The sequence below is a fragment of the Diceros bicornis genome, chromosome 17 (assembly GCF_020826845.1).
Source record: "Diceros bicornis minor isolate mBicDic1 chromosome 17, mDicBic1.mat.cur, whole genome shotgun sequence".
NCBI classification, from domain to species: Eukaryota; Metazoa; Chordata; class Mammalia; order Perissodactyla; family Rhinocerotidae; genus Diceros; species Diceros bicornis.
In genome coordinates this window covers 48,385,239-48,411,810 of record NC_080756.1, presented here as the reverse complement: position 1 = coordinate 48,411,810, position 26,572 = coordinate 48,385,239, and the positions used below count along the sequence as shown (strand labels likewise).

The 26,572-nt window shown below is 40.8% G+C and overlaps 1 protein-coding gene across 1 annotated transcript in view; it reads right to left on the bottom strand.

The window, feature by feature from the left end:
* The window catches only part of DUSP16 (dual specificity phosphatase 16), a 77,415-nt gene that overhangs the window by 1,749 nt on the left and 49,094 nt on the right, over window positions 1-26,572 (bottom strand). Inside the window, exons 5-7 of the mRNA XM_058558735.1 lie at window positions 16,997-17,160; window positions 4,758-4,917; window positions 1,466-1,589 (exon numbers count right to left, since the gene is read on the bottom strand). Of these exons, the coding sequence (XP_058414718.1) occupies window positions 1,466-1,589; window positions 4,758-4,917; window positions 16,997-17,160 (448 nt within the window). The remainder of the gene's footprint in view (window positions 1-1,465; window positions 1,590-4,757; window positions 4,918-16,996; window positions 17,161-26,572) is intronic.

Genomic DNA, 26,572 nt, shown 5'->3' with positions numbered 1-26,572 from the left:
GAGCATCAAAGCATGCATTTCTGAGTTCCTTCTCTTTGTACTCAACATGACAGAGTAACCAGCCACAAAATGGTCTCTGTGTGCTAAGCACTATGCAAATACATTAAACAGAGCATTATCTTATTCAATCCTCAAAACTACCCTAAGTCAGGTGGGTGTAATTATCCCCATCATTTAGGTACACACAGTCCTTAAGTGACTTTCCCAAAATCACACAGCTACTAAGTGATGGCACTGCGATTCAAAACCAGGTCTAATGTCTGGGTCCATTTGTGTAACCACCATGTTAAAGAAGATTCATCAGGGGGTCGAAACTTGTAACAAATAGCTTGTATGTTTCACTGCAGAAATAAAGACTCTTATAGACAGTAGACATTCTTTAGTGGCCCCTGACCCTCAGAGACACTTCTCAGAAGATGCAGAGTGAAACTACACTGAAAATTTGTATTGAATACGGAAAGAGAAAAATCAAAAATAAACTCCTTGGCAATTGAGTAACCTAAAGCAAATTAACAAAGCCAGAAATAACTGGCTCAACTAGAACAAGTATAAAGGCAGGATCCTTATAATAGGACTTCGTAACAAGATATGAAGGTGCCTTTTCTTCTGGTTTCTACGTGGCGCAAGAGGACTTCAGAGAGAAGAGCCCGAATGGAGGACGAGGGGGCTGGTGCAGACAAATGGAGGACTCATCTCCTCAGGCTTCTTCCTCAAATGAGAAGCTGTTCAGGCAGCTTGTTTCTTTTTTCCAAATTTTCCACTTTGAGAAAAAGTTCAATAGTTACAACAGGCCTGCTCCATGCGACTACATTTATTGATCCTTTATCACATGAAAAGTAACCAGCTCTACCCAACAAGACATGCAGAGGACTCCGATTCACCAACCACTAAACAAAACCCCAGTCCTTGGTGCTATTGCCATTTGCCCCACATTTTGAGAAGCAGGGGTCAACCCAGTCAAAATTACACACTGCAAAATCTGGGCAACTCCAGAAGGGAGGAGATTTTACTCAGTGAATGGAGTTTGACAATTATTTGGTTTTACACTTGCATGTATCAGGCTCTTTCCTCACAGTGAAAGAGACACAAATTTGAAGTAGAGTAGAAATTCTATAATGAGTATTCTCCAGGAGGTTTTTTCCCATATGTCAATTAGAAGAAATGGTACTTCCTCAATTAGGGAAAAATATAAACTCACATAACAGGATACAGATCTCTGGATTTCTTGTTTCTTAAACTTAAAAAGTAGTCGAGGATGAATCTAACACACATTAGGGTAGAATTAATGCTACATTATAAAAATGCATTCTTCTCCAGTCTTTGAAAGACCATTTAAAAATCCACAGTCACAAGAGTGTAACTAAAATCATCATGATCTGCTTTAATTTGGTTTCTCACCATCATAGCTCTTCATGTTTCGGGTCAAATGAAAAGACAATCACACAGGTGTGGTTCGTGCCCTCACCTGTAAGCTTCATCTAAGGACATGTCCATCCTCTTCATGATGTAGGCAATAGCGATGGTGGCGGAGCGGGAGATCCCAGCTAAACAGTGCACGAGGACACACCCATTGGAGGCTTTCGCTTTCTCTGTACGAGTCAAATTCAAGAAGGGTCACTAACAACAACTTCGTTCAGCAGTGAAATCTTGTTTCCATTTACTTACTCAATGTCTTTCATCTGACAACTCAAAGTAAATCTCATTTATTCACCTATTTTTCCTTTCAATATTCTTTTAAGGAGATAGTGGAAGATAATTTGCCCACTATTTACATATAGGACAATGAAGGTCCAAAATGTTAACGAGCAGTTTGTCCCTAACTCAGATGGTCTGACTCTTAGTCAGTACTTTTCATCATGTATTTTTTACATTATTTATTATTTTAATAACTTTCCTTGAGTATAAATCCTACATTGTGATTATGTGATTCTCCCTGTTTAGTGTAGAAAATTTCAGAAATACAGAAAAGTACAAAGAAAATAACATCCAAAATCCTAAGATTTAGCTAATATTTAGTTTACCCATGACACTTCAACTTTTTTCTAGTTATGTAGGAGATATTAAATTTTTTTCCAGTTTTGAGATATAATTGACATATAACATTGTATTACTTTAAGGTTGTACAACACAGTGATTTGAGATACAGAAGAGATATTAAATTTCTAAGAATATTTTTTCATTTCAAACATATGTGACATAACATTACTACTATTTAAAAAGCAGGGAGGGGCCGGCCTGGAGGCGTAGTGGTTAAGTTCGCATGCTCTGCTTCGGTGGCCTGGGGTTCACAGGTTCGGATCCTGGGCGTGGACCTACACACTGCTTATCAAGCCATGCTGTGGCAGGCGTCCCACATATATAAAGTAGAGGAAGATGGGCATGGATGTTAGCCCAGGGCCGATCTTCCTCAGCAAAAAGAGGTGGATTGGCAACAGATGTTTTCTTCCTCACAGAAAAAAAAATAATAACGTAACTTTAAAAAAATTGAAAAAGGGAGAGGGGGCCAGCCCGGTGGCACAGTGGTTAAGTTCAGCATGTTCTGCTTTGGTGGCCCAGGGTTCGCAGGGTTACATACATTATCTATTTTAATCTTCACAATATCCTTATAAGGTAGATACAGTATCTTCAGTTTCCAAATCAGGAAACTGAGGAACAGAGACGTTTTAAGTTAACTTACCCCAAATCACTTAACTAATAACCAAGGAAGACGGGACTCAAATACAGTTTGGCTCCAAAGTACAGACTCTTAATTACCTCTCTGTATTGCCTACATGCAAAGTCATGAGTTAGGTGTGGTGAGGTGGGGCAGGAGCCAGGGAGACAGCGAGGAGGGAGGAGAGCCCGCACCAGCAGCCAGCTGGGACTGGGGGCACCTCATGAGGGTCCCACAGCACAAACAGGCAAACCGTGTTTACTGCTGCCTACATTAACTAAAAATAGACATAAAACTCCATGAAAATGTGAGTCCTTTCAACAAACCCAGACACTTACTGAAATTTAACCTAAGTAACAAGAACAAAAAACCTACGGGCCTACAAGTTATTACATCCTGGTATGAGGGGGTGTCTTCAAATGACATACTCTGCCATGACTAACGATGGCTTAAAACGCCCTGGAGGAGCACATGTGGGCTGGATTCCAAAAACGGGCTGGAGATTTTGCCCTGAATTATCTGGGTGGGATAAGGACGGTGGCCCTAGTAAATAGGGCCAACCAAGTGAAGTACTGCTAAGTAAAAATATTTTCAGATGTTACAAATAAATTATGATGTGTTTGTATGTGTGTATTGAACGAACTTGCAACATGGTAAAATTCCTTTTGTATGAATTAAAAGTGGCAGGATGACTCCAATATCTCCCACGAGAGAAGAACTATGTTGGCAGCAAAGTTACTCATATTCTCTCTTTTCTGCCAACCCTCCTAAAGCTTTGACATTGTTATGACTTAACAGAATCAGGTTCTCTTCTAAATAGATCCTGAAATCGAACTTTTAGCTGAAATTAGAGCCAAATGTCTCTGGATTGATGTGACATACAATGGGAACATTAACCAAAATTGTTATTTTGTCAAGAGGCAAAACTGAATGATATGCTGACTATTTCCTAGAAGTACAATGGTGGGGGGATTAATGTGGGGAGTTTTGTTTGTGATTATTTTAATGTCAATTATCTAAGCCATTTATCTTCAGATGGTTCACAGAATGTAAATTAAAGGTGAAAACTCTTGGCAATCTGGAATCTTGAAAAAAAGAGAACTGTTTCAGAATTATCCAAAGTTCCAAAAACATCATCTAGAAAATTCCTCTCACAGGTGAAAGGATATAGTGAGAGGTTTAATTTACATAACTTCACTTTTTAAAAGGAACTAGCTCTTTTTTTAAAAAAAAAACTACAGTAACCAATTCAGAGTATTTAATTATGGATTTGAGTGCTTACACTTATGTGACTAGGGGGAAGAAAATAACACAACTCCTCCCATGGAGCACCAAGAGTCACACCTTGTTACGTTGCTCAGGAGCCAGCAGTGATTCTCCTCCACTGAAACCACATTTCACATACACCCCACCAGTTTACTGCCAGCAGACCTGATCCTGTGGCGCTCAAATGTCACAATAGCACCTGAAGCCAAAAGTCAGGGAGGCTCCAGGACTGACAGGCCCAGTGAGCAGAACAAAGTATGTACAGATCAGATCTCGTCACAACCAACGCCGAGGAAATGAGCAAGTGTGTGTGCTGGAATTTTATTAGATCCAGTAACTACTTGAAATTATTGGCACATGGACTGAGGCTTAGAAATCTTGTGACATAAAGATTTTAAATGTAATGGGATTTGTTTTCACAGGGTTTAACTTTTCTCTGGGGAAAACATAGCAGCAAGGCAAAAACAGTTTGAGGAATGCCACCAGTTTCCAAAGTCTTTTATAGGATTTGAGAAACTGGGTAAAATATTTAACCCTAAAAGTGGAACTGATTTTCAAACACTTACAAATACATAATCACAGATCCCATCCGCTTAACCTGGGTGGTGTTAAGTTAGCTAGAATGTCACATGGCTGGTCCCTTAGGGACGGCATGGCACACACAGGTGGCCGTGGCAACTAAATGAGATAAGCAGCATCATGTGTTGTTTTTGGATTTCTGAAATCTCCGAAATAGGCTCCTTTTCTCTAAAGAAAAACAAAGGGGAGGAAGAGAGGGGGTACACTTACACACGAGACTATAACCCAAAGGACCTGTGATGTTACTTGAGCTACTTACCAATGAAATCGACTGATTTGTCCAACCACGGCAAAATCTTCTCACAAAAGCTATCATTCACAGGCACTCGCAGGAAATGCGACTCGGGGATAAAGTCGGGCTTGGGGCAGGTGTTGCTGGCATTTAACACGTAACCAATCCCATTCTGCTGCATCAGCTCCTACGAGGGGATGAGCAGTAAAAGTGACTAATAATATACACACTCATTACAAAACACACAATCATTTTGAAAGAGCAAAGTTTGATCATAATGATAAAAGTTACTAATTTCCTTGAAATAATCAGAGTTCATTCAATCGGTAAAATCCAAAAGCTGAGCAGGCACGACGACATTCAGAGACATAAGTTCAAAGCAGATTTTTTTTTAAGGGCACAAAAGGCTGTTTTAAAATAGTATGCATGAAGATCACACATCATCAGTATAGTCAACTCTCTAGTATCTTCATGACTAGAGAGACAAGCGGAATAAAGAATACAAAATAAAACCACAACCATTTACCATGACTTGAGAATATATGCACACACAACAAGAACCCTTTCTTCCCAAACTGAACATGCTGGTTGTTCTCTGACACCGTACTAGGCAGTCTTCTCTCTCTAAATACTCTCTTTGAAAGCTGAATCTATTTCCACAGCTTTAATTATCAGCTCTACCTGCTGATGACTCTTGAATCCTCTTCAATTTCCAACCCGTATTTCCAACTACCTACTGGATGGTCCTCAGGCCCTTCAAACTCAAAATGCCAGAAACTCAACACACTATCTTTCTCCTCTCTCTGCCCCAAGTTCCTGATTCCTTTCTGTAATCCAACATTGGTTTATGGTAATAACATCCACCCAGACACTTGAGCTAGAAAATAGGATCATTTCATTTCGTTTCTCTTTCTCATGACCCCCATCCACATATCTGCCAAATCCTTACGGTATCCCCTCTCCTATTTATCCTCTCCTCTATTCCCAGTCGCCCTCAGTAGTCAGCCCTCACCATGATGACAAAGAGCCACAGGGAGCTCTTGACGTCTGCAGTTTTCCTCCCCAAACCATACACTGAACAGAAGCTGGAGTACCCTTTCTTATCATCAAACACGGGCTAAGTGCTTTATCCATCGTGTCTCATTGCCTGCCCCTGTCCCATACAACCTCCACATCCCCAAACATCACATGTTCACACCCTTCCGTGCTGCTGTTCACACTGCTCCTGTGCCTAGCAGGCGCTGGTCCTCTTCCTGATGATTCTCTTCCACTTTTCCCACTTTGTTTAAATTAACCCTACTATGAACTCCGTCCCCCTGATGCATAATTCACACTACAGAGAAGGACCCAGCGTACTGTGGGTATTCTTGTCTCTCCCATTAGGTAGTGAAGTAGTGAGATCTTGGACTGATTCTTGCTTGTTTTTCTCCCTTTAGCACCAGGTACACAGCTGCATTCAATACGTACGTGTTTGTTCACCTAACACTCGGTCCACCATCTTCCAGGCAAGTCCCACTCCGTTTCATCACCCATTGCTCCTCTCAGGAAATGTTCTAAGCCTGAAATAATTCTCTTCTAAGCAACTCTGGTCACTTCTTCCATTTCTTGGAATGCTACCTCCTCTACAAGTCTTTTCCAACTACCTGAAAGACAGTGGGTAATTTCCTTCCTACTTTACCCTCCCGAAACATGCCAATTCCCTAATCCCTTCATTTACCGCATTTGGCATAATAAATACACTTTATTTTACATAAAAAGTAGACTTAATAAATCCAGATCATGTGTGCAGCCCTTGATCAACTGAGACGACATTGTCAAGAAACAGCTTCTGGAACCAGGCGAGCTTCTGAGAGTGACCGACCCTCCAGTCTTCCGATGTCTCGTGTGCTTCTGTAGGTTAATCATCAGGCTGTGAAGATCTTAATGGTGTTTGCTGCTAAACTTTTAAACGTTTGTACATGTAGCAAAGGTCACATCTGTTTTTCTACGCTGAGATTATCTACCACTGTCTGACCAACCACAGTGTCTGGCCTGTAGAACAGCAAAGGTCACTGGAAAGGTTCAGGCCTTTCTCACCAACGGTCCTTAAAGACAGGAACCATTTTATATTTCTTTCTCCTTTCCACCAACAGAACTACAAAAATTTATTAAATTAAAAGGAAGTAGTAACATCACTTTCCAGTTCTGAGAAAAGGGGCTGAGACTAACTGTGTTGTCTGCTACACACAATCAACAGGCAGTTCTCACTAAGGACAAAACATGTCACAGGTCAATAATGACTATCCAATTTGATTTCCCCATAGGAACAATAAAACAATGGACACCTCTGACAAGTAGCCTAATAACCTACATTTTGTAGAAATGACCACTTAACCTTAATTCAATAAAAAAATACTTGTTGGGTACCTTTGCTAGAGGCCTATTAATAACATACTATTATGGCACATGGCACATATTAACAAAATACCTTCTAACATTCAATGAATGCCTACTATGTGCAGGCTACTATGCTAAGCATTTAAATGGACTGTCTCCTTTAATCCTCACAACCACCCATTGATGTGGGTACTGTTGTTATTCTCATTTTAAAAATGAGGAAACTGAGGGGCCAGCCCAGTGGCATAGGAGTTAAGTTCACACGCTCCGCTTCAGTGGCCCGGGGTTCACAGGTTCGAATCCCAGGCATGGACCTACCCACTGCTCATCAAGCCATGCTGTGGTAGCATTCCACATACAAAATAGAGGAAGATGGGCACAGATGTTAGCTCAGAGCTAATCTTCCTCAGCAAAAAGAGGAGGATTGGCACTGGACGAGCCAGTCTTCCTCACAAAAAAAAAGGGCGGGGGGGGGGGGGACTGAGGCTTAGAGAGGTTACACAATGTTTCCAAAGTTAGGCAGCAGGCAAGTGGAACAGAGTCAAAATCCACATCCGAGCATACTCATCTCCAGCATCTGTCCTCTGAATGGCTGTACTCTCCTGAAGTCCTTCTTAAAGCAAATTAGACGGAGCAATAAAGTAACTAGCCTACACCCACTTTTTTTTAACTAAATGAAGTATTAGAATATAAAGTTTTAATTTCATTCTTTTTTACCCTTTTTAACTGTAACAAAAGTAGAAAGTAAAGGAGCACCTCTGGGCAAGGACTCTTGGAACAGACTCTCGGAGGGCCTCAGGATGCCAGACAGCTGCTTGAAGGGACTTATCCCAGTCTTATTTGGCCCCCTTTGATCCTTACTGTCACCGCAACTGCAGCTGGAGGCATTACAGAGCTGGTCCCTCTGCCACGTTTACTCCATTGCCTGCCATGGGCTGAGGACGGGCTGCCCACACGCACGTCCACGGCCCTCACGCTGACCGCCCCACGCACGCAACTGCAACAGCGCAGCCACGGCTGCACAGCAAGGATCATGGGAAAGGGCAGTTCTGACTGATTTCAGCAACAGCAATAATCCCAGCTTACAACGCTGTTTATACCTCAAAAGTATTCTTCACTTATAGAACAAGGTACCATAAAAGATGCATTTATTTTTTTTAAACATTTTATTTATTTATTTATTTTCCCCCCAAAGCCCCAGTAGATAGTTGTATGTCATAGCTGCACATCATTCTAGTTGCTGTATGTGGGACGTGGCCTCAGCATGGCCGGAGAAGTGGTGCGTCGGTGCGCGCCCGGGATCCGAACCTGGGCTGCCAGCATCGGAGTGCGCGGACTTAACCGCTAAGCCACGGGGCCGGCCCAAGATGCATTTAAATAGTAGCTTTATTTTAGATAACTGGCAAAGGGGGAGGGGAAAAAAGACATTAATGTGTTGAAATTGAGTGATGATAAAATAATTTAAACAAAAAATGAAATGAGAAATAAATGGAATAATTTCAATAGTAAATAACTTGATTTATAAAAATTTTACTTTAGAAAAATCTATTTATTAAATCAATTATCCAGCTGCTACCGGAAATTCTCTTTGTAATAAGATGGGACTTGATAAATAAAACATGGTCAATTTTAAACACAAAAAAGCCAACACAAATCCTAAAATGTCATCATATAAAATTTAAATGTAATTTGGCTACTAAATTAAATATCATAAATAAGTACCCTCTCATGGATTGTACTTACTACGTCAGTGGAAAAAGTCAGTTAAAGAAGGAAATCATTAAAAATGATACATATATACATGAAAAATTTTTATTTTTAACTCAGAACAAATAAATGTACATGAGTTCCCTAATTTCTGATGCAGGATCGCAGCTTTTTCTTTTGTTTTTAATAATTAGCTGATTGGAGTTCTTAAGCAAATCATGACCAAATGCGTCGACCACTTACAGATTCCTTTTCTTTAAAGAGCAAGAATCTGTGAGACGACACCAGCACAGAATCCTTCTAGATGACGACTGTCCCCTAAATATTTTACAGTTGCCTTACTCCCCCTCCCAGTTTAGACAGAAAAAAAAAGTAAAGCAATTTCTTTCCTGAATCTTTCGAAAACATTTAACTTAGGTCATAGAAAAACAACTCTATTCCCTCATTCATATTTCATTGGTGTATGTAATATTTTAATGTACGTAATTATAATAACAAAACACTGGCCTAAACAGGTTTGAGAACAAATACAGCTGCCTCCTGGTAAGCACACCATTCAAAGGGTGCAAGTAGACAGGCTACAGCCAAGAGCCTACTGCCAGCCCCGAGGCAGCGTTCACCTGCTGGGGCATCAGGGTGGAGAGGTCAGTCCATCTCTGAAGTCAGTTCAGGCTTCTGCTGCAGTTTCATGTAACTATCCCATTAACTCGCTCTCCTAATTATTTTTATGAATGTCCATATAAGTGGTGGAAAGGGCATCTTACGTCAATGTTTCTGACTGGAACTGGGATGGAACTACAATGATGAAGAATGCGTCTGACTGTTTTGTAGAATAATGATTGTTTTTATTCATAGACGGATGTCAATGACTCTTAGTAACTATTATAAAGTTATTTATGTAATTCATTCAGTTTTGTTTCAGTATGTTGTGTAAAATATTACAACTGAGCATTACACTGTCCCATAATTAAACATAATCTTTAAGCTTCCAGAGAGGAGTCATCTTATACTGTTTAATATTTAGAAAACTTTGTGCTAAGTCTACTCACACTTGCTTTCTACTGATAAAGTAATCTTTCTTCTCTGGCCTTCAATTATCCTTCTAACACCTTGGCCTCTCTCTCAGTTCTCTGAACCACTCACCTTAACCCCTCAGTCCCATGAGACCTAGTCTGGTCTCTGCCATTGCCAACCCCTCCCTAACCTCTGCCTCACACAAGCCACTCTAGGACTCCTCCTCTCCTTCCAGCTTACTCTCTCTCACGCCACCACTCCTGGAATCCTTCAGTCCCCCAGCAACTACGATCTGTTATCCTACCTCCTTTTCTCTCTCCTTCATCCTCATCACGTCTGTCTCCTTTCCTTGCCCAACTTAAATTCTGTGGTCAATTATTATAACCACTTCCTTGCTTTCACTCTCAATTCCTCTGTCCCACTATCACTTCTTCACACTCACTTGGCCAGATTACAACCCTGGTGAAATCTAATTCTCCACCTAGTCTGCCGCTGCTCCCACGCGGCTGAATGTGGCCAGAGAAAAACACTCGGCGACGCTGCCGGATCTCACTCCCACGTCACGCTCCTCAGCAATCATTTTATTCCCCTAGTCCATTCACTTTCTCTCTCTCTTAGATGCCGTTCCACCCATTTCCCTTTTTCTTCAAACTCTCTATATGTCCGCCTTTCACCCTCACTCTCAGCTGAAGGACGATCTTGTTTCCCACTACACTGGGAAAATTGAAACAATCAGAAGCAAATTTTGATAAACTTCCACCACCACATTTAGCCTCAACCTGCATGTGTACCTATACACTCCCCCTTCCTCCTGTTACTAAGGATGAACTCAGTGGGGCATGGAGTAATGAAACGTATACGGGTACTGGCCCCAGAAAAACCAGAGCACAGCTTAGCACGTTACCGTTCATTACCTGAGTGATCTTGGGTAGGTTAGCTGACCCCCCCTCAGCTTTAGTTTCTTCACCTGTAAAATAGGGCTAATGATGCATATTTTATAAAGCTGTTATGAGGATAAAGTGACTGGCACATAATATAAGAAAGAATCTCATTAAATGTTAGTTCTCTTTCTTTATTCTTATTTTAAAAATAGCTCATGGGAATATAAATTTGTGCTGCCACTATAGAAAACAGTATGGAGGTTCCTCAAAAACTTAAAAATAGATCTACCACATGATCCAGCAATTCTACATCTGGGTATTTATCTGAAGGAAATGAAACCACTAACTCGAAAAGATAACTGCACCCCCATGTTCACGGCAGCATTCTTTACAATAGTCAAGATATGGAAGCAACCTAAGTGTCCATCAACGGATGATTGGATAAATAAAATGCGGAGTGTCTGTATACACACACATATAGGTGTATATATGTGTACATATATGTATATGTATGTGTATGTACATATACATGTATATATACACACACACATGTATATAATGGAATATTATTCAGTGATAAAAGGAAGGAAATTCTGCCATTTGTGACAACACAGATGGACCGTGAGAGCATTATGCTATGTAAAATAAGTCAGACAGAGAAAGACAAACACCGTATGATCTCATTTATATGTGGAATCTAAAAAAAAAGCAAACAACAACAACAAAAAACAGATACAAAGAACAGATGGGTGGCTACCAGAGTCAGGGGGCGGAGGGGGGTGAAAGGATGAAGGGAGTCAAAAGGTACAAACTTCCAGTTATAGTATAAATAAGTCATGGGGATGTAATGTACAGCATGGTGACTATAGTTAATAATACTGTATTGCATATTTCCAAGTGGCTAAGAGAGTAGATCTTAACAGTTCTTATCACAAGAAAAAAGAATTTGTAACTGTGGTGATAGCTGTTAACTACTCTCATTATGGTGATCATTTCACAATATATACAAATATCCAATCATGCTGTATACTTGAAACTCATATAATGTTACATGTCAATTACACCTCAATAAAAAAATAGCTCATAAATCATATGGTATGTGAATTATATCTCAATAAAGCTGTTGCCCTCTCCCCCTGGCCAAAAAAGCCAGTAATGTATATTTTTCACTAATTCAAACTGTCCTTTCTCCTAATTGGCCTTAAGCAGGGAAATTACACTGAATGGAGCAGGCTAGATATAAAAAGTGTTCATCTGCAAAGAAGAGATCACCCCTAAGAATTTAAAAAATGGATTCTAGTTTCAACAGACAATTAAGAAAACTTTCAAAAAATAATATTTGTGATTCAAAATTATTATTGATTATGATTTCCATTCACTATTTCTTCCCTTCAAAAGTTTTTCTCTGGGGCCGGCCCTGTGGCCTAGTGGTTACGTTCCGTGCGCTCTGCTTCAGGGTCCCAGGTTTGGTTCCCAGGTGTGAAATGACAACACTTCTCAGCGGCCATGCTGTGGCGGCGACCCACATACAAAATAGAGGAAGAATGGCATGGATGTTAGCTCATGGTGAATTTTCCTCAAGCAAAAAGATGAAAATTGGCAAAAAAAAAAAAAAAAAGAATTTTAGAAAAGTCCTTTCAACTTGAAAAATAAAGTTTATTTTCAAACAAACAAACAAACAAAAAGTTTCTCCTAAACCATGAAATAAACTTTCCCTTGTGGTTGGACCAGTTTCTAAATATGGGCTCCAGGAGCTGTTGATGTAGACTGTGGAGTAATATATGGAGTATAGCTTAACATATGGGCTTAATAAAACTGCTCTATTTAGTCAGGTTTCCCAAGTTGAGCTAGGCTAAGGACAGAGATCCCATTAAATCACTGTGCGCATTGCAATTCTAGATAACAGAATTGTAATTTTTCAATTCAACGAGTAATTTTGCATCTGCCACTCCTTCTGCCTTCACAATTGACCTTAAGTCCTACTTCCTCCTTCTAGCCTTCAACCCACCACACCCGTTGTATCCACTGCTCACCTTAGCATCTGTATACTCCACCTCGTGATGACAGTAATGAGGGTCCCTATAAACCAGGAACGGCACTTGGCGCTCAGCATGTCATTTCATTGGAACCTCACATGAACACTGGGAGGCAGGAATCATTACAGTTTGTAGGGAAGAAACCGAGATTCAGTAACTTGGCTCAAGTGATATGGCTGGGAGGGTGGAGACCCGAGGTGCAAAACCGCTCATCTCCAAGGCTGGCTCTCAGCTGTGCTGCCGCAGTATCGGGGGTTATCCTGTGAGTCCGTCACCTTGTCTCGTGAACTACTGTTGAATGAACAGGTCTTGTCTAACCAACTTGTACACTGCATGGTGTTCTACACATAGTGGACAGGGAATAAATATTTTTGCTGATAATTTTGATGACCTTTTGTCTTCCTAGGTCACATGGAAACCCTGAAAGCAGCATTTGGCTATCTGGGGTCTAGGCTACTGCCTAACTCTCATAAGAGAACAACAGAGAAAGTGGCAGTAGTCCTAGTGGCAGGCAGAACAATAAGGTAGCATAGGAAAACCAATCCTACATGTTAAAAGACTGAAGTAAGAAGCCACACAGAGAATGCTGACAGCACACTGTTTAAAATGGGGAAGGGGGCGACAGAACTGCTTTAGTGAAGAAGCTGACGTGTTTCACCGCAGATGCAGCTCTGGGTTGGTAACTACTCGCCATCGGTAATTCCATCATACACTACGTGCATTTAAGTGAGAAAAAAGTCCCTATTTGACATTTTAAGTGATAGGCGAGAAAAACGATCAAGAACTGTTGTCTTTCACATAGTAACTAGAGATTGTTGCTCAAATCCCACGCAGTTCAGAGGTGAACTGGCACCAGCAAACCACTTTTAGTAGAATAGGTGTTCCTGTTCCAACTCTAGTACAAAGACTAGAGGATCAAAGAACAGACTGCAAGAAACAAAAGTACAGTTGTGAGGAAAAAGGAAAATAAAAGTATTCTTTTTGCTACCAATGACTTCTTGTGGTCTTTTACAGAAGAGCCATGTCTTTGAAACCCAAGTAAAAATTAACACACGCTGAGAATGCCGACCTGCACTGTCCAATGTGGTCGCCACAAGCCACATGTCGTACCGATCACCTGAAACGTGGCTAGTCCACACTGGATGTCCCGTAAGTATACAACAGACACCAGATTTCAAAGAAAGCACCAAAAAAATGTAAAATAGCAATAATTTTTTATATTGATTGCATGCTGAAATGATAATATTCAGATATACTGTGATAAATAAAATGTTATTAAAATTAATTTCACCTACTTCTTTTCACTTTTTTAATAAGACGAGTGGAACATTTTAAATTATGGATGTGGCTTGCATTATATTTCTACTGGACAGTGCTGGTATAGAATATGATGTGGAAAAACCAGGGAAAGAACATCTCAGTTGTAATTCAATAGACTGTTAAGATTTGTCAGTCCTTCACAGCAGTCCTTCCCTGTTCTGGAGAGGTCCATTTTCCAGAAGATGAGTATTTCTGGTGATATAGAAACACAGGACTTACAGCCAGAGCGGCGTGGGTCTGAGCATGATCTCTGCCGCTGACCAGCTTCGAAGTCAGTGACTTCCCAGCCAAAACAGCGTGGGTACGTGACTGAACGCTCAGGGCCAACCCATCTCCTAATCCTATTATGAGGGTTAAATGCAGTAACATAAAGAGCCTAGCATTTTAAATGGTAAATATTATGATCCTCCTAAGAAAATTTCTGTGACATGCTTTTAACATATTTTGGTGGCACTTTATTAAAAAAAGTAATAAAATTAGTGGCTTTGTGGTTGCTGTTTTTAAAGACTTCAGCTTTTAAATTTTAATTAAAAGGAATGTACTATTAGGAAAGATGATACAATCTTCATCTTTGGATATCTTTAAGAAAAGAATGCATGTTATGTCTTCTGGAAAGTTTAAATCCGAGTGTTGAGCAGGAAGGTTAGTTTATGCTATCTGTGAAACAGAGGCAAATCTGGTTCTAAAACTCATCATCACCTGGGTGACGTTGCAGAACTCATTTAACATTTCTGGAATATCGATTTCCTCATTTATCGAATAAAAGAGGCTGATTAAATGCTCTCTAAAATCCCCTTCAGCACTAAGACTCTTCTCAACCATGAATCTAGAGGTTAAATATAAATTTCTATTCACCACTTTCAAAGCTGCCAGCCTACCAGTGCCTTTTTTTTTTTTCCTGTGAGGAAGATCAGCCCTGAGCTAACATCCACGCCACTCTTTTTTTTTTTTTTTTTGCTGAGGAAGACTGGCCCTGAGCTAACATCTATTGCCAATCCTCCTCCTTTTTTTTTTTTGTCCCCTTTTTCTCCCCCAAAGCCCCAGTAGATAGTTGTATGTCATAGCTGCACATCCTTCTAGTTGCTGTATGTGGGATGCCACCTCAGCATGGCCGGACAAGTGGTGCGTTGGTGCGCACCCGGGATCCAAACCCAGGCCGCCAGTAGTGTAGCGTGTACACTTAACTGCTAAGCCACAGGGCGGGCCCCTATCAGTGCCTTCTTATCTCTCACTGTCCCCTGTCTATGCACCTGTTTTAGAGAAGCTTCTGACAGTCTCCCATAACAACTACTCGCCCAAGCTGTCTTCCCTGTGAACTTCCATAAACCCTACAACCATTTCCTCTCAATGCATCTGTGGATGTATCCTGTTTAATATACATTTAGAAGCCAATTAAAATAGAGAACTACCCTCCTCACCCTCAGCTCCAGGTTTCAGTTGAGCTGCTCTCACCTTGCAGGCACTTAGAAAGTTGTTACCTGACACATTTGTTAAATCTGGAAAAGGGATATAGCAAAATAAATGTACCATTTAACGTCAAAAGTAACAGAAATGATCAGTAACACAATTATTTGTAAAATCACCTGCTGACTTGTTAAGTTTTACTTGGGGTAATTCTGAACAGCATCTTTAACTAGGAATTTTATTTCTTGTTTTTTATTTTTTTTGACCTGAGGATTAAATGAAGCATCTCCAACTTTGTCTCAGAGATGCATGTGACTTTAGGAAATTAATTTTGCTTTCTGTGACATAGTTTGCTTATCTCTAAAAGAGAATTAATAATAATCACATGCTCAAGGCACTGTGACCCTACCAGAAAGACTCAGTACAGATTAAGAACAATAAGCTATCAGATTTCAAATATCTCAAGGTGAGAGCAGACACAGTAACAACAGTGTCGAGGCAAAATTTTGAAGAGGCAGGAGTTCTGAGAATAAAAAAGAGAAAAAAAAAAAGCCTCATCGCTGCCCAATGATAGGGTATTTTTGCTTTCCATGTGCTAAAACAAGCCAATCTGGAAGCTTATTTTATAGTCAGCCCAATTCTCTCAGTGACTCAAGGAGAAAATGTTAAGGTCCTGCCCTTCACATAGGAAAGCAGCAATTGTAAATCACGAACAGCTGAATTAAGGTCTTTGCTTGCTTTTTCAATTAGAGATGATATAAATAAGAGGCTTCAGAGAAAAATCACTTTTTCAGGCAGTAAGAGCACTGTTTTCTAGCACTACTGGTTAAGAGCATAAAGCCATGGAGGCAGACAGATTTTACTTCTACTACTGTTATGCTTGTACCATTATATGCAACGGCCTCCATCAGTATGGGTTCCTGTATGGGGCACACCTTGCTCAGCATGGCCCACATCCCTTCCAGCAAGAATTATTCTCTTCCCTCTTCTTTCTCAACCAAACTGCTCCTATGAGCTCCAGACAGGGCGTGCCTACTCTTGCCCCTGTCCTCACCATCTTGTTATCACCTCCCCCTACCCCTCCAGCCAGCGGTCATCATGAGGCCCTTCCTCAATCCAAGCCCACCTGAGTCCCTTTCTAGTGCACTGCAATAAATAAATACATTTCTAAATGTGAAATAACCTAGGAAGCATCAGCCTTCTTGAGGGGGCCCAATTACTGGAATAGAACAATTAATACCCTAAGAAAACAAGGCTAAACGTCTGAAAAATCCTGTCCTATTCCAGGTCTCTGGGACCTATGAGGAACAAGCAAACATGACAGCAGTTTAGGTTTCCTATGGCAATCAGCAACGTCAAACAAAACAGGCTCCAAAAGATGATGCAACTGCTCGCTGGGGAGTCACAGAGGACGGTGTACTTCCTTTCTGGGAGCGGGTGTGTTCGCAATGACAGCTAATGGGCAAGCGCTGTTTCTCCAGCTGCTAACAATAAACCCTGCAACGAAGGATATTTTCAAAGCACCCACCTTGTTGAGGACATCTCGCTGGCAGCCAAGATAGAGATTGGGAAGAATTCGGGTTGGCCCAATGTTGGCAACAGGTAAGCAAGGCTGAGAGATGCAGGTAGGGACTAGAGTGGACTTTCCTTCACAGAGGCCAGGGAAACAGCGGGAGAACTCAGCAAACCCACCTAAGAACAAACATTATAAAATTATGCCATGCACAAAGGTAAAAATCAGCCTTCTGTTAACTACTCAAATAAAACTGTTTAGAAAGAAAAATCAAATCCCAGAGATGCAAGTGGACACCACTGCACACGCACTCCTGTCTCAGCTGCCAGCTGCTGAGTCTGATGTATAATCCAGCACTGAGTCTTGGGTGTAGGGCCACAAGAGGGATATGCAAGCCCTGGAGGCACTTTAAACGGCTCCCTTCTCCTCACTCTCTTCATTCTCCCACATCCTACACTTTCTCCCTGCTCCCCAGCCCCCACGTGAATGCTTCCTTGTGGAACTAAAGAGGATTTAAAGTAGCAAATAACCAAGTCAAGACAACTATGCACAGAAGCAAAATGGGGATATAAAAACATGTGAACTGAGGCCAGATGTTGTTTCTTCAAAATAAAAGTAACTTAAAAATTCTTTCTAGGGCCGGCCCCGTGGCTTAGCGGTTAAGTGCACGCACTCTGCTGCTGGCAGCCAGGGTTCGGATCCCGGGCGCACACCGCTTCTCCGGCCATGCTGGGGCCGCGTCCCCCATACAGCAACTGGAAGGATGTGCAGCTATGACATACAACTATCTACTGGGGCTTTGGGGGGAAAAAATAAATAAATAAAATCTTTAAAAAAAAAAAATTTCTTTCTAGAATTAACCTTAAATCTTCCTGCTATGTAGGTTTTTTATTTCAAAGGTATCACACACATAGTCATCCCTACTCTTACAAATATTCTCTACATCAAGGTTCCCATAATTACCACTGATGCCTGGGTCTCCCCAGGCATCATTTTGCTGAGCACTATGAAGGAGTGCTGACAGACCCTAATAGCTTAGGGTATATGAAGCCCTGGCGGCAAGACTGCCGGACTCAGAGGAATTTAGTTCTTTCTAGTCCTGTCCTTATAATGATCTGCTCTATGACTTTCATTAAGTCACCATCTTGCCACTTCTCAGTGCAGAGAAATCTATCTAGGCATAAAGGCACACTCACCTCCTTTGGGAAAAGAAAAAATGAATAAGGTCTTCACTGGGTTTTCCAATCTAAATATTCCTTGCTATCCAAATCCAAACCCAGGAACTAAATAGATTCTGATAAATTTTCAGATAAGTCCCTTGCTATCCAAACCCTCACTACTCACTAAGTTCAAACTCAGGAACCAAAGAGATTTGGATCATAGAGAATACTTGTATATTTTTCATACTCTTTAATTAAAAAACAATTAACATGTTAAATCTTATTAGAAGACAAGGCAGCCCCACTTTTACCTCTTTAATCAAGCCTTAAAGACTCTACAATCTCATTACATATTTATCTCCATCTCCTTGTACGTCTATTAGCCTCTAGTCCACTTCCAGAAGCACACAAAATACACCCTCAAAAACTGCACAAGTGCAGGGAGTCGAGGGGAAAGTGTCAGCCCTTATCATCCCCTGTGTTATGTCCAATTCAAGCAGAATTCACTAGACCCTGTGTCTATCGCCTAGGCTCAGTACAGTTCTACAGCACAAGCTGGGATGGCAGGAGTCGGTGACAACTGTGCCCCCTGCAGAATGCAGAAGTGCACATTCCTAGCCTCCAACCTGACTAAGTGTCTACACCGTTTTTACCCATAAGCAGTTTGCTTACTGAAGTTCTAAAGGTGACCTGATGGCAAGAGTAGGTGGTTCCATTATAGAAATCCCAAATTCCTCTGTGTGACAGATGAGGCCCTCAGGATCTGAACCTGTACAGAGTCACGGTTTCATTTCTCATCATTTCCAAACATGCCCTCCAGCCACACAAACCTCACTGTTATTTCACACTTTCACACTGTTCCTCATCCAGGAATATGACGACCACCAGTGCCCTGGCCCGTGCATGCACACACAGCATACAACCACACACACACAAGCCCCACGACCGTGCGGGCTTCACCCCTTTCTGGTTGTCTGATTTGGCCAAGCTATTTAAGCCCTCTGGCTATTAGTTTCCTAATCTATGAATGGGGATAATGATCATACCTACCTCACAGAGTTGTTAAGAGGATTAAATTAGTTAATACATCTAAAGTACCTTGTGCCTGGCACATAGTAAGCACTCTATAGGTATCAGTAATTATTATTTCAAGATGGTGATCATATACATAGGACCCGGCCTCCTCTGTGAGGCCTTCCTCTGCCCTTGATCTGCAGTGAATTGTGTAGCTACACCTTGTCAGGATTCACCAGAGAAACAAAGGGAAAGAGGCAATGGTTCTAAGGTTACATTTCCAAAGTGTGCTCCAGAGCACTGGTGTCCTGCAGGAAGCTGACAGATGAGATATTGGTCCAAAAAGTAAGAGAAATACTGCGTATCGCATGTCCCTGGGAGAGTCACGGCAGACATTAGCATACTGACGGCTCCAAAAAGTATCTCCAAAGAAACTGGTTTAATTTCTCTTAACTCAAGTAAGTTTCCCAAACTCATTTGACCATGGAATGCCCCCTTCTTCTTCCCCCCCTAAAATCTATTAATAGCTAACGGAACTCACACTGAAGGGAACACTATGCTAGAGCCACTGCCACTACTGAAATGGAGCCAGAATTCCCACACCCGAGAGTATAACCCACAGACAATCTCAAAAAGGGGTCGGCCGATATTGGCACATGGATATGAGTGTCACTGTTTAAAATTTATCCTTTTGTTTCTATTAGGGTTTTGTTCCTTTTCAGTCTAATTACATAATACAGTTATTTAAGGTGAGGATATTTTCCCAAAGTAGTTCTTCTAACAATAAATGTTAAGTCTCATCATTCTTTGCCTATCTTACACCTACCCAACAAAAAAACAGGCACTATTTTGATTATAGTTTAGCTGTATGAGTTTAAAGTTTAACTTCTATTAATGTCTGTGGTTCTGGTGTTTCTCTAAAGAACTGTTTTCATATTTTTTTCTACACTGGTTCAAAAACGGTTCATGGGATGGTCTCTCATTTAAATCCAACAAACCAATATTCTAGTAAATGTGCTCAGAGAAAAGAGGAATCAGATGATCCAAGGAAACTCCACTTGAATTCCATTTTATTTATTTATTTTTTATTTATTTTTTTTAAAGATTTTATTTATTTATTTTTTCCCCCCAAAGCCCCAGTAGATAGTTGCATGTCACAGCTGCACATCCCTCCAGTTGCTGTATGTGGGACGCAGCCCCAGCATGGCCGGAGATGCGGTGCGTAGGTGCTCCCCCAGGATCAGAACCGGGGCCGTCAGCAGCGGAGTGCGCGCACTTAACCGCCAAGCCACGGGGCCGGCCCGAATTCCATTTTAAATGTAAGTAATCAGAGAATTACTGAACATTTACTATGTGATGAGCATTGCTCTAAGCACCCTACCAGTATTTATTCAATCTTTACAACTACCTATGAGGTAGGTGCTATTATTATCCCCATTTTATGGATAAGAAAACAGAAGCTCAGAAAGACACAGGACAACACTGGGAGAGCAGGGAGCCCAGCAGTCTGGCCTGGAGACTGCACTCGCAATGACTGGGCTCCATCGCTTCTCTGAATTCCACGGGATTAACTCTCTCCAGGACGTGGGGACAGCCTTGCTGACACCTGCGGGGTCCTGCCCTCAGCAGCCGTGACCTGCTAGGTCTCAACACCAGGCAGAAAATCACCACAGGCCTCTCCCAAACTGAGAGAACAGGCTTGCTTCCCCACAGCCATCTGGTTCAAAAGCTTCCACGAGAAAAAAGGGAAGGAGGTCGGACATGACCAGAGGCACTGAGACGCACTAATGCGCTTCGCATGAAACCAATAACAAAGTTTACAAATGAACTAGTTGAAATATAACTATAGTCACTGGTTTTCCTGATCAGAGTTTGCAGGTTGGTAGTGAAACTGAATCTCTGTCTGGACGACTTTCAGGCCATCCCCACAGAACCAGAGGGGATACAACCCTGCAACAACCGCAACCTGACAGCCAGCCAGCCTGGGCTGCCCCAGGTCAGCGCTATCGCTAATGAGTGCAGCGATCTTCAATCCCCGAACTTTGGTAGACCCCAACAGTGAGTGTGGCTCTAGAAAATTCTAAGACAGAGAACAGAAACAAATGAGAGAAAGGATCCAGTATTCAGCCTCAAAACAAAACCCCAAAGCCAAACAAAACGACAATAAAACATTGTAAAACACATTATAAAACAAAAAGAAACTTCTTTTTTAGAAATCTTTTCAACTAGTCTCTAGCACAAACCCAAATAACCTTAAAATATTTAACAGATTCCGTTGAAATCAGACCATTCATTTAGTGCTCAGTCTGGCTTGAAATGTCCCAAACCATGGCTCCTAGTCACTTCCAGAAAACACTACCTCAGCCAAAGAGTACATTTTCCCTGATCTTTATCTCTGACAATGTTCCACTCTGCTGACATCCTCCTTCATTGACAGTTTTTTCCATTCGCTGACCTTTCATTCATTGTTGTACTCTGGTGACCCCAGTTTCATTTCATTAATTAACAACAGATGAGCCACTGCCTGATTTCCCCGAACCCTTGAACAACTATCTGCGGCCTCATCAGCAACTCAGTTTTGAAATATGTCTAAAATGCCCCTCTTCCTCTTACAAACTAGATCTAATAAGAAGAAAAGTACAATTCACTTATGTAAACTTTTTGTTACAAATGGCTGACAGATGCACAGAATAGAGTCATCTTATCCGCCCTTGTCATAACTCTCCGCTGTCCCCAAGACTCCAAGTAAGATTCCATCACAAGAAGACAACATCAGTTCATTAGCCTCCTTTGTTTACTGTAAAAAACAGTCCTGAAAAACTCACAAGCTTCTTGAAAAAGTTTTAAAATATTTTTTAAAGTTGTTCAAGGATTTGACTCATCGTCCAATCTTGCCAAGTTTCTCTTATCCCTAGATTTTATGCTGTTTATCATCTGGGAATGTAGAAAATAGAAAGTTGTATAACCCATATGTGCATCCTTAAGATAAACCTGAATCTAGGAACAGCTGTATCCACTATGCCCCTTTATGCTGGAAGTATTTGTTTTTAAGAGAAGCGAAGACACACAGGCAGATACCCTCGGTCTGTAGAGAAATGTGGATGGAGAGACTGGCAGACAGAGACATGCAGACACCTTTGGTCTCTACAGATATGGATGGACAGGCAGAAAAACTGCATTGTTAAAATCCACATTTGTTTGTTAGTGTTCCACAAATCCAACCAGTAGAATGCGTGTTTATAAATAAAAACGTATAAATTACTTCGGACAGAGAAAATACTTGGTATAACTTAAACGCATTCATATGTGTATATCACTTTATTCTAATTCAGCCGAGAAAAATTTCTTCCCTTAAGAGCACCTCTTTCACAATTCCAAGCGTAAATACCATTTTCTGTAAAAGCCAATGTGAACCACCTTTCAATTTTCAGAGAGAAAAAATCTTCCAAGTAAAATAAAATACATACAACAACTCTACTAAACAATTAATCACTTTTCTCCTCCCTCTGACCCTTGCAATCAGTTACAAATCACGTTTCTTCTTAAAATGAAAGAATATGTACATATTAAACAAAAGTAGCACTTTCCTACAGCTTAGCGATGTTAAGGAATTTTTTTAAGTCCCAAATTCTAAAAATGGGTCTGTATCCTTGTAGTTCAACTCTAGATAAACGTCAGTTCCATCACTTTAAAGATGGGTCCCTGCAGGGAGAAACAGAGGACTTCCCCACCGACGCTTCAGTTCAAATGGGTAGCGCGTCATTAGAGCTTCCTCAATTGACAGAGCTGCCCAAAGCAGGAAGGAAGAATCAAAGGCAACTCCCTCCCTCACTGTGAATGGATTCTGTGGTTCTATAAAGAAACAGTATTTACACAAAGCTCTACTTTGTGAAAGACATTTTTCTAAAAAGTCATATACAAATTTAATTTTTGTATATTAAATTATTTTCAGTTTATAGTTTTTAAATTATTTCAGTTTCATAGTTTTTAAATATAGTTCTCATGTAGTTTAATCCTTTTGTAAAACAAAGACTCTCTATTTATGACGTAAATACAACCCATTCAGTTACTTATTCTAGAATGTATGAGAAAGATTTAAGTGGAGGTTGCCTGCACCTGTAGAAAACATAAAATACTGAAAACAAAATCCGCTGCTTTGCTATTACACAAAAGAGACAACCCTAATACTAAAAATTGAAATGCTGAAATGTATATTTCACAATAAAGTATTTTAATTGCTCCTAAGAGTAATTATTTTATGCTTTAGTCTGAAGTCACTGATTCAGGCAACTTTGTTCTCTAGCCACTTAAAAACAGACTCCAGTTGATTACAATTCTTCCAGGGTAAGCAGACTACTCACATGGAGAGTTAAAACTAGTTAAATAAAATGAAAAGGAAAATAAAGGCAATAATTCTGTACTCCCAAAAAAGCAAAAATATGTAACTGTAACATTCCAATGTATACAGGTTGGTCTGTAAGCCAAGCCACACAGGTTTGATAAATCATTTCTGGGAGTGTAGAGAGCATGGCATATTTTTCTCAATGACATAAGCAATGTTCCATCTACGTCCTATCTAGGCAACTCTCCACTGAGCAGCACTGAATCAATGAGCAGCACTGAAGAGAAAAATCCCAAATGATATAAAGCGTTAATTTTAACTCTTATTCCATCCACCTAAGACGCAAGTGGACAGACAGCATTTCTGTGGAGACCCTCCAGGAAGCCTGACAAGTAGCCTACATCTCATAAAAGTTGTCGCATAAATAACAGCTCCAAAAAAGCTCCTTTTGTATTAAACAACTCGACCACCTGGTACAGTTGGGGAATGGGAAATTCTAGCTAATCTAATTTTTGGATTAACAGTTATCACATATACAACAAATGAATTAAAATTTTTCAAAGTACCAGCATAAAAAAAAATCACTAAATACTAAAATAACGCAATTTATAATCTGTGATTCATAACGTCTAGATCTTGTTATTCCTCAAGATAACATTATCTAGATCAATTCAATTGGCAAAATCCAGAGGTGTTGTTTACTAAAGAGTTCTCAGAGGATGTAGTGATATTTTTACTATTTTACTGACCTTTCCAATGGGCAATACTCAACCATGCCCAGAAACTCCTCCTCTTACAACGCACACACACACACAGAGACAGCCAGGCAGGACTCTTAATAAGGGCCCTCAAACAAAGACTATTCTGAAGAGTGCAACCAGAATAACCAACCAAAAGGAATATGGCCAGAATCCACCGCTTGGCAGAATAAAATCAACAAGTGTGGTAGTAGGAGAGCCAGATTCACAGAAGCAACCCCGACTGGTCCTCCAGTAACTTTAAGATATGAAGACAACAGCCAAGCAAACAGTACCCTGGGACTTGCGGAGGAGGAAGGATTTAGAAGGCCTCTACTTCCATCAGCATGGAAGGGGGAGGTTATTAAAAAGATCATATTTGCTCATTTTCACCTGAAAACCAAAGAGTTCCAAGATTGTATTTTTGGACTTGATGTCCCAAACTCCATTCTAACATCTTCAACCCCCTTTGGTCATTTTCACTGGAAAGACTTACTGATACTTTTTAAATAAATTTAAAGCCAAAATCTCCCTCTCTTTCATTCTGCATCCCTGTTCATGCCAGCCCCACTCTCCCAGCCATCTCAGCAACATGCCAACACACTGATTTTCCTTATATATAATATAACGTCTCTTCTATCTGTCCCTGCCTTTCCACTGTCCTGCCACCACCCTAGTCCACGACCTCTGCAGCTGATTATCAGATAAATTCAGTAATAGCTCTCTCTGATCCACTTGGCCTTTTTCCAACTTCTTTCCACTCTGCTGCCAGATAAAGCATCTTAAAATAAAGTTTTGATGTATTCTCTGCTCCCAAATACCCACAGAATAGAATCCTTAGCCAGACATTCAAGATCCTTCATAATCTAATCTCAATCTACCGTCCAACCTAATTTCCCCTACCACCACCCTACATGTAACAGGCAAATTAGTCTTCTTACTGTTTCCCTAACACACCTGTGCTTTCCCATCCCAGGCCTTTGGCAATTCAGTGCTTCGAATCCATTTTATAACTCCTTCCAAACCACAGGCGAACACAAGACACACCTCTTCTACAGCAGTATATTCCAAAATTTTTTACCATAACCAATAAAATACATTTTACATCAAAATCTTCTGAACACCCACATACACTCACCACTGAAACAAATTTCACGATACAATCTTCCCTAACCATGTGAGCTGCTCTTTGATACTTTCAATTCTATTTTGTTGCATTAAAAAAAAAAACTTGCCTGACCAGAGTATCTAGATATGGTCTTGCCAACTTAGAACTTCTATAAAATTTACAGCAATCATTTGGCAATAGCTATTTACCACTGACTCGATAACCGTGAATTATCTTCGTGTGTGTATTATGACCTCTTTTTTCTCTGGCTGTAATACACTGTAAACTAGTTACGGATAAGAATTATGTCTCACACTCCTTTGTAATCACCTCAGCATTTAGCACAGTGCTTGGTACCTAACTAGAATTCAACAAATGTTTACTGAATCCTTCCTTGTTACAATGAATAGTTGTTGATGGACATAAGTCTTGTATATTTTTGGTGTTCAAAAGGATTTCCTGATTCCATTCAAAGCTGAAAGCTGTGTTGGCATGGGTGGGGGCCCAGAATCTGCTTCCTATTCCTAGATCACAAAGCCCCAGAAGACTCTCAGGGAGAGAGAGGAGGCACAGGGCAAGAAAAACATTTTTCTGCTACTAAAGGAAAAAAGGTAAAATTGGTAAATGCTGCTTTGGTCATCCAAAAGCAACAGTGAGTCCTCACTGCACTTCTGCCACATCCAGGCGACTTCACATGAAAAGTGGAGAGAGAGAATTTTTTCTGATGTCCCTAAGTGGCTCAGAACTCCATAATGGCCTGACCTCCATGGCTCAGGGAGTCAGGGGCACATCCCTAAGGAAACTAGACCAACTACAATCATCCCCCAGCTGAGGATGAAGTGGCTGCTAGATACGTCTACAGTGACCATCAAAGGGCTCAATGAAATGAGATTATCCATCAGGAGATAACTCTACGAGTCAAGAGGAAAAGGGAATACGAGTCTGGTGTCTGGAGAATGACTCTTAAGAATCAAATTTGACTAACGTGTGAACTGTCCATGAATCACCATACAACTCATTTCTTAGGCCTTTCTAGGTGAAACTCAAAGCTTTCTAATCTGTCCTGTAGTAAGCTCTCCCATAAGTCCACTTCTGTGAATTCTACTCGATCAGCAGTCCTCCTCTTTCGCCAACTGCACAGCTTTCCTGGAGACTTCAGAGAGCAGAGAGGAAGAAAGGAGTATCTGTTCAGTCAACCAAACACTAGAGACCACCGGGTCACACATAAGT